Source organism: Chiloscyllium plagiosum, unplaced genomic scaffold (assembly GCF_004010195.1).
Source record: "Chiloscyllium plagiosum isolate BGI_BamShark_2017 unplaced genomic scaffold, ASM401019v2 scaf_82987, whole genome shotgun sequence".
NCBI lineage: Eukaryota > Metazoa > Chordata > Chondrichthyes > Orectolobiformes > Hemiscylliidae > Chiloscyllium > Chiloscyllium plagiosum.
In genome coordinates, this window is record NW_025207123.1 from 3,268 (window position 1) to 12,565 (window position 9,298).

At 54.1% G+C, this 9,298-nt stretch overlaps 1 protein-coding gene across 1 annotated transcript; it reads left to right on the forward strand.

Moving 5' to 3' along the window:
- The first annotated feature begins 882 nt into the window (after positions 1 to 882).
- Positions 883 to 7,573, forward strand: LOC122546582 (mitochondrial import receptor subunit TOM40B-like). The gene is made up of 4 exons (XM_043685266.1): positions 883 to 1,193; positions 1,768 to 1,835; positions 6,209 to 6,298; positions 7,333 to 7,573. The coding sequence occupies exons 1-4, from the start codon at positions 1,109 to 1,111 to the stop codon at positions 7,552 to 7,554; spliced, it is 465 nt and encodes a 154-aa protein (XP_043541201.1). The 5' UTR covers positions 883 to 1,108; the 3' UTR covers positions 7,555 to 7,573.
- Positions 7,574 to 9,298: the final 1,725 nt, after the last annotated feature.

Below are 9,298 nucleotides of genomic sequence, written 5' to 3' on the forward strand. Positions count from 1 at the left end.
AATCCACATTGATCAGGTATGGTTGCAGGGTTCTGAGGCGGAAGAGGAGGCGTTCCTCCTCCAGGCTTTGGGTGGGTAGGGTTTGGCGATGGATGAGGCCCAGGCCCAGGATGGAGTTGGGGGGGAAGTGGGGGGGGGGGGGGGGGGAGGGAGGGGTGGCTGGAGTTGAAGTGTTCAGCCACGGGGCAATGGTGCGGGTGTCCCAGTGATGCTCTCTGAAAACGATCCGCAAGATGTAGAGGAAGCCACACTGGGCGCAGTAGATGACGTGGATTTCCCATAGTTGAAAAGAGTGGCGCTGGAAAAGCACAGCCTGGGTCAGGCAGCATCCGAGGAGCAGGAGATTGGGCGCTTCGGGCATAAATAAACTCTTCCTTCGTGTGCAGGCGAGGTGGGACAGCCGTGATTTCCTCAGAACTTTCAACAAGTCAATAACGTGATGACAAGATTACAGTGTTATACCCTTTGCATGGTCGGTGGGTTTGGATGGGCCAAATGGCCTCCATCCACACTGTCAGACAATGTGAGGGCCTTCCTCTCTCCAAGGAGAGAGCCACCTCCGTTGTGGGACGGGGACGGGATTTGAACCCGTGGTCTCTCGCTGCGAGGAGCGGGGACGTCGCCGCTGCGCCACCAATTACTAAGCCCCGCCCCCTTCTAGGACGCTTTATAAAGATTCTTCATCAAGGCGTTTGCGCAGTTGGTGAGGGGGGGAAAGACAATGATGTCACGGTGGTCGGTGCCGACGCCAGGCGCGTCGAGGGCGGGCCGACGTCAGGGTGACACTGTGGTCAGTGTGGACGTCAGCGCGTCGAGGGCGGGCCGACGTCAGGGTGACACGGTGGCCAGTGTGAACGTCAGCGCGTGGAGGGCGGCCTGACGTCACGGCGTGGAGGGCGGGCTGACGTCAGGGAGGGTGGAGGCCCGCCGGCGGACGGTGCGCAGCGCGCCTGCGCGGGAGGAGCCCCAAGATGGCGGCGCCCGTAGGCGGCGGTTGGTGTTGTTCAAAAAGCTGGAAATAGAGAGAGAGAGACAGAGACGGGACTCCCTCCGTGTCCAGGGCCCTTCTCCCCATGAGCGGGGGATTCCCACACACACCCTCGGCCCCATGGGGAATCGGGCGGCGGCCGAGCGCCGGCGGCGCCTCCTCCACAATCCCGGCGGCTTCGAGCGGCTGCACCGGCGGTGCAAAGGTCAGGGGTCACCGGGAGGCTGGGGCAAGGGTCAGGGAGGGGGCAAGGGTCACGGGGGGGTGGGGTGGGGGGGTGTTCAGGTTATGAATGGGGAAGGGTGCAAGGGGTCACAGGGCAAAGGTTGGGATGGGGGGTCAAGGGTTACAGTGCAATGGGGGGGGGAGGGCGCAGTCCACGGGGAGAGTGGGCAAAGGTCACCAGCAGACGGTACTTACAGTGGGAATAGGCGACCAGTCGTGGTGATGGTCAAGGGTTAGGGGGAGTAGGAACTATCAAGGGGAGTGGCATGGGGTGGGGAAGGCACGGGAGGAGCAGAGGGTTTGACATTGGAGAGGGTGGGGGAGGGGGTGTGGGTGAACACTGGGGAGTCGGGGCCTTGGACACGCTAGACAGCAGTGCCCACTGTTTTGGTCATGGGAGTAGACAGTCTCTGGGGAGAAGTCACTTGCTGTCAAAGGAAAGAAGAGAGGTCATTGGCAGAGGGGTTCCCCTGTCTAGGTCGGGGCTCCCTCTCAGTACCCCGTACCTTCTCTTCTGTTAATCTTCAAAATTTCCTTTTACCCGAACCGGACAGATGTTTTCCCACAACAAATTGAAGGTGTCAAGCTGGTCATCAACAAAAACCTCAGCCAACACTTTCAGGTCAGTATTCAGCAAGCATCTCATTCATCAACCCCTCCCAGGACAGGGACAGCACGGGGTTAGATACAGAGTAAAGCTCCCTCTACACTGTCCCCCATCAAACACTGACAGGACAGGGACAGCACGGGGTTAGATACAGAGTAAAGCTCCCTCTACACCGTCACCATCAAACACTCCCAGGACAGGGACAGCACGGGGTTAGATACAGAGTAAAGCTCCCTCTACACTGTCCCCCATCAAACACTGACAGGACAGGGACAGCACAGGGTTAGATACTGAGTAAAACTCCCTCTACACTGTCCCCCCCATCAAACACTCCCAGGACAGAAACAGCACAGCATTAGATATATATTTTTAAATTCATTTTGTGAGCGGTGGGGTGTGAGCTGCCTTCTTGACCCGCTGCAGTCCATTCCAGGATTCTGACCCAGCCACACTGAGGGGAACGGCGAGATATTTCCGAATCAGAATGGTGAGGGGCTCAGAAGGGAACTTGCAGGGGGCTGGTGTTCCCATGTACCTGCTGCCCCTTGTCCTTCTGGATGGAAGTGGTCTGGATGGAAGTGGCAGTGGGTTTGGAAGGTGCTGCCTGAGGGTCTTTGGGGAATTTCTGCAGGGCATCTTGTAGATAGCACACACCGCTGCTACTGAGCGTCGGTGGGGGGAGGGAGGGAGGGGGTGTTTGTGGGTGTGGGGCCAATCAAGCGGGGGGCTGCTTTGTCCCTGGATGGGGTCGAGTTTCTTGCGTGTTGTTGGAGCTGCCCCCATCCAGGGGCAAGTGGGGAGTATTCCCTCCTGACCTGTGCCTTGTAGATGGTGGATAGACTTTGGAGTGTCAGGAGGTGAGTTACTCGCTGTAGTATCCCTAGTCTCTGACCTGCTTTTGTAATCACTGTGATTATGTGGTGAGTCTGGTTAAGATTCTGGTCAATGGTAACCCCAAGGATGTTGACTGTGGGGGATTCCATGATGGTAAAACCGTTGAATGTCAAAGGGCGGTGATTAGAGTGTCTCTTATTGGTGATGGTCATTGTCCGGCATTTGTGTAACTTGCCACGTGTCGGCCCGAGCCTGGATACTATCCAGACCTTGTTGCATTTGAGCACGGACTGCTTCAGGATCTGAGCCGTCGCGATTGGTGCTGAACACTGTGCAATCATCCCCCCTTCGGCCCTTATGGTGGAGGGAAGGTCATTGATGAAGCAGCTGGAGGTGGTTGGGGCCTAGGACACTCCCCTGAGGGACTCCTGCAGAGATGTCCTGGAGCTGAGCTGACTGACCCTCCAACAACCACGATCATCCCCCTGTGTGCCAGGTATGACTCTAACCAGCGGAGTGTTTGCCCGCGGTACCCATTAATTCCAGTTTTGCCAGGGCTCCTTGATGCCACACTCGGTCGTATACAGCCTTGATGTCAAGGGCTGTCCCTCTCCCCTCCCCTCCTCTCTGGGATTCAGCTCTTTTGTCTGTGTTTGAACCAGAGCTGGAATGAGATCAGGAGCTGAGTGACCCTGGGGAAGCCCAAACTGGGCGTCACTGAGCAGGGTATTGCTGAGCAGGTGCTGCTTGATAGCACGGTTGGTGACCCCTTCCATCGAGATTGGACTGATGGGGATGGAAATTGGCCGGGTTGGTTTTGTCCTGCTTTTTGTGTTCAAGATATACTTGGACAATATTCCACATTGGCGTGTCGATGCCAGCGTTGCAACTGGGATTAGAGTCTCGATGAGAGCGGTGCTGGAAAAGCACAGCGGGTCAGACAGCATCCGAGGAGCAGGAGAATCGACGTTTCAGACAAAAGCCCTTCATCAGGATGTGTTTTTTGCCCGAAACGTCGATTCTCCTGCTCCTCGGATGCTGCCCGACCTGCTGTGCTTTTCCAGCACCGTGACTGTGTACGTGAACAGCTTGGCTCGGGGAGCGGCAGGTTCTGGAGCACACGTCTGCAGTACTATTGCGGGAATGTTATCAGGACCCATAGCCTTTGTAAGCATCCAGCCATTCCTTGATATCACGTGGAGTGAATCGAATTGGCTGGAGACTGCTTTCTGCGATGCTGGGGACCACTGGAGGAGGCTGAGGTGCATTTCTGCCTGAAGATTGCTGCGAAAGCATCAGCCTTACCTTTTGCACTGATGTGCTCTCCATCATTGAGGATGTTTGTGCAGGATCTCCTCCAGTGACTTGTTTCATCGTCCACCATGACTGGGTGTGACAGGAGTGCAGAGCTTGGATCTGATCCGTTAGTTGTGGGATCGCTTAGCTCTGTCTGTCACTTGGTGCAGATGCTGGTTGGTGGCATCATCAGGTTGACAGCTCATCCTCTGGCCTGCCTGGTGCTGCTCCCAGCATGCCCTCCTGCACTCTCCATTGAACCAGGGTTGACCTCCTGGCTTGACGGTAATGGGTGAGTCGGGGGGGGGGGGGATATACCGGGCCATGAGGTTCCAGATTGTGCTGGAGGACCGTTCTGCTGCTGTTGACGGCCCACAGCACCTCATGGATGTCCCTGTCTTGAGCTGCTGGGTCTGTTTGAAGTCTGTCCCATTGGGGATAGAGCCTCCCAACCCAATGGAGGGGATTCTCAATGGGAAGGTGGGACTTTGTCTCCATCAGGACAGTGCGGTGGTCACTCTTACCGATACTGTCATGGGCAGATACATCTGCAGCCGGCTGGTTGGTGAGGATGAGGGTAGGGGTGTTTCTCCCTCCTGTTGGATCCCCCCTCACCCCACACCCCAACCTGCCTCAGACCCCAGTCCAGCAGCGATGTCCTTTCGGACCCGACCAGCTCGATCCGGAATGCTGCTGTCCCTGAGCCACCCCTTGGTGGTGGGCACTGAAATCCCCCCGCGCCCCACCCCCAGAGCACACTCTGTGCCCTCTAAGGGTGGTTCTACACAGAGAAGGGGGGGTATTGATCCATCAGCCGAGGGAGGGTGGTGCGGGGGGACCAGTGGTAGGGTTCCTTGCCCGTGTTTAACCTGAAGACGTCCTGGGGACCAGAGTCAATATGGAGGACTCTCAGATCATTTCCCTCCCCTCTGTATCCCACTGTGTGCTGCCCCCTCTGTCCTTGGGTGTGACAGGACATATCCAGGGGTGGCGACGGTGGAGTCCGGGACATTGTCCGTAAGGTGCAACTCCATGAGTATGTTTCTGTCAGGCTGTGGTTGGCCCAGTCTGTGAGAGAGCTCTCCCAGGACATTGTCTCTAAGGTACGACTCTGTGAGTATGACTGTCAGGCTGTAGCTTGCCCAGCCTGTGAGAGAGCTCTTCCAGCGTTGGCACTAGCCCCCCCCCCCCCAGATGGTAGTGAGGAGGGTCTTCACAGGGGAGGCAGGGCTGTTTCTGCCAGCGTCTGACCCAATGCCAGCTGACCCGTCCGGTTTCATTTCTTGAGGCTTTGGAGCAGTTGGTACAACTGGGCGGCTTGCTGGGCCATTTCAGAGGGCAACTGAGAGGTCAACCCCGTTGCTGAGGGACTGGAGTCACGTGTAGGCCCAGACCAGGTAAGGATGGCAGTTTCCTTCCCTGAATAACATTGAGGATCCAAAATCTGGATTGAGGCTGTTGTCAGGAGCAACCAGGAGCATGATTTACTGACTACAAAATGGCTCCTCAATGCCACCAACATAACAAAATGGCTTCTTAATGCCACCAACATAACAAAATGGCTTCTTAATGCAACCAACATAACAAAATGGCTTCTTAATGCCACCAACATAACAAAATGGCTTCTAACTCTGCTGAAAACGCATTCCTGAACTAATTGAAAGAGATTAGCAAACAATGCCCTGTTCATCATATGAATTAACTAATATGACATTAGCAAAGTATCTCAATTGACCTTGGAAACCAGGTGTCCCGGAGATAAAGACGCGCAAAACATGTCAGTTCCCAGGAAAAATCATTGGTTTAATTTTATGTCTATTTGTCATTTTATTGGCTGTTCTGTTTGTTAAGAAACCTATAAAAGTTGTCTGTGTTTTAAGATTGTGCACAGATATTCCAAAGTGCAGCGAGGTGCGAAACATCTGCGTTGCTGGATAAACTAAGCCCTGTGTCATGATAAATTGTTAAAACTTGTTAAAAGAGACCGAGCTGCTAGTGTTTATTTGACCGATCGTGGAACTGTGAGGCCCCTCCCGGGGGGGTTCAGATCTTCAACACGAATGAACCAGATGGGATTTTCCGACAGTCGGCAATGGATTCATGCTCCGTGGCAGGAATCGAACCCGGATTCCCCAGAGCATTATCCGGGTTTCTGGATGCACAGTCCGCCGATAATACCACTCAGCCGTCGGCCTCCCGTCGGTAGAGTAAAGCTCCCTCTGCCTCTCGCTGTAACCTCTTGCCTCGTGCTTCCACAGGCTGCTCACACCATCCACATGAGCTCGACATCACCGCATTACCACTTCAACGCAACGTACTCGGGGACTCAGCAGGCGGGTCCTGGCGAAGTAAGTCCGCGTTTGCCCTGCTGACCTGTTTGGGGTGTTGGGTTGGGGGCGCAGTGCATTCCCTCGGGTAACTCACTTCCAGGTCTGCGGGAGGCAGGTTTTCCACATCCTTGGCCTCTCTCGCTCTCCCCTCCCCCCTTCCTGTTATTTCCCCCCCCCCCCTTTTTGTGGTTCCCTACTCCTCATCAATACCTCCTTTCCTCTCTCTGAATGTGAAGAGATTTGGTCAGTTAGGATTGTGTGTTGTGGGAGTTTCATTTTTATTAATTCACCCGTAAGATGTTGGCACGATAGCCAACATTGATTGCCTCGTCCCTAGTTGTCCCCCTTGAGAAGGTGGGGGTGAGCTGCCTTCCTGACCCGCTGCAGTCCGTGTGCTGTGGGTAGACCCACAATGCCCTGAGGGAGGGAATTCCAGGATTCTGACCCAGGCACACTGAGGGGAATGGCAATATATTCCCGAGTCGGGATGGTGAGGGGCTCAAAGGGGAACTTGCAGGAGGCTGGTGTATCTGCTGCCCCTTGTCCTTCTGGATGGAAGTGGCCGTGGGGTTTGGAAGGTGCTGCCTGAGGATCTTGGGTGAATTTCTGCAGGGCATCTTGTAGATAGTACACACCGCTGCTATTGAACGTCGGTGGGGGGAGGGAGGGGATGTGAAAAAAAGGGTTTGTGAACATAGGATTGACTACAGTGCGAGTAAATAGGACAGGGGTTGTTTCCATTGACATTGTATATGGTCAGAGTGAATGGGAAGGGGTTTGGATCCATTGGGATTTGTGTGCAGTGGGAGTGAATGGGAAGGGGTGTGGGTCCATTGGGAGTGTGTGCAGTGGGAGTGAATGGGAAGGGGTTTGGGTCCATTGGGATTGTGTGCGGTGGGAGTGAATGGGAAGGGGTCTGGGTCCATTGGGATTGTGTGCAGTGGGAGTGAATGGGAAGGGGGTTTGGATCCATTGGGATTGTGTGCGGTGGGAGCGAATGGGATGGGGATTTGCGTCCTGAATCTCAGTTTTCCGTTCCTCTTCCATTGTAGAGCTTCCCGCTGCTGGTGGGTGAAATGGATAGTTCCGGAAGCTTAAATGCGCAGTGCGTCCTCCTGCTGGCCGCGAGGATCCGCGCGAAAGCAGCGTTTCAGGTCTGGCAACCTCCTGTCAGGAGGTCTCTCACAGAGCATCACGTTCCTTCAAGTAACCGGCGTTCGCCAACCCCGTACCCCCCCACCCCATCCAATCCCTTACCAGCCCTCAATCTTTAGAATGGCAACACATTGGTAGAATCTGAAACAGAGCCACTCAATTCAGTTCGAATGCAATCATCTCTTTGCTCACCAGTCCCGTTCTCGTTCCTCATGGTTGGAAAGCTCACCTGCCTTGGCTGGTCTGTTTTATGGGAGACGCAGAACCAGCAACTATACCTGTGCGGCTCTTTAATGGAGCTGACAGGTTAATCCCCCTCTGCCTCCACAGCACTGTCAGTGTTCCCCCTCCTTCTGGTCATTCTCCAGCATCCTTGTTCAGTTTGCTCCCTCTGCCTTTTCAGGCATCGTGTTTCAGTCACGACCTCGAACGGGTTTCCCCTCTTGTCGCCACAGAGACGGGCGCCACAGAAACGGACACTTCGCTCCAACCAGTCCGTGCAAATCCCAAACTAACCTAATCCCAGCTGCCTGCACTCAGCCCGTATCCCTCCAAACCTGTCCTGCACACGTGCTGATCTTCTGTCACAGTACCCGCACCCACCTCTACTTCTAGAAATTCATTCCGCGCACGGACCAGTGTCTGTAAAAACATTTGTCCCTTGTGTCCTTTTTAAATCTTTCTCTTCTCGTTTCAAAAGTGCGCACCACCCTAATCTTGAAAATGCCCGCCCTCAGGGAAACAAAGCTGCCCTTCACCTTATTTATGCCCCTCATAATTTTGTAAATCTCCTGTGAGATTGCTCCTCGATCTCCATGAAAGAAAAGTCCTTATACCTCAAACCCCTCCATACCAGCAACCTCCTGGTAAATCCCTTCTGAGCCCTCTCCGGGTTAATAATCTCCTTCCTGTAACAGGGCGCCCAGAACTGGGCACAGTGCTCCAGACGAGACCTCACCAATGTCCTGTACAACCCCAACATGATGTCCCAATTTTTTTTTTATAAACCAATTGTCCGAACCCTTGTGCCATTCTGTTTGTGATTCTCCCGCTTGCAGGAATGGTGTTCCCTGATAAATTCAATCCCTTCAGGACTTCAGCTGCCTCCATCAAGTCTCCGAAACCAAACCATACTCAAAGTCGCTCTATCTTTAGCCTCATAAAATCCGCAAAGTGCAGAAAGAGATCATTCTGCCCAGCAAGTCTGCACTGAAGAGCATCCCACCCCATCCCTGTAATCCTGCATTCCCCATGGCGAATCCACCCTAACCTACACATCCCTGAGCACTATGGGTAATTTAGCATGGCCAATCCACCCAGACCTGCACATCCCTGGGCATTCTGGGAAATTTAGCATGGCCAATCCACCCTAACCTGCACATCGCTGGGCACGATGGGTAATTTAGCATGGCCAATCCACATTAACCTGTACATCCCTGGGAACTATGGGTAATTTAGCATGGCCAATCCACCCTCACCTGCACATTCCTGAACAGTATGGGTAATTTAGCATGGCCAATCCACCCTAACCTGCACATCCCTGGACACTATGGGTAATTTAGCATGGCCAATCCGCCCTAATCTGCACATCCCTGAACACTATGGGTAATTTAACATGGCCAATCCACCCTAACCTGCACATCCCTGGCCACTATGGGCAATTTAGCACGGCCGATCCACCCTAACCTGCATATCCCTGAACACTATGGGTAATTTAGCACGGCCAATCCACCCTAACCTGCACATCCCTGAACACTATGGGTAATGTAGCATGGCCAATCCACCCTTACCTGCACATCCCTGAACACTATGGGGTAATTTAGCATGGACAATCCACCCTAACCTACATATCCCTGAGCACTA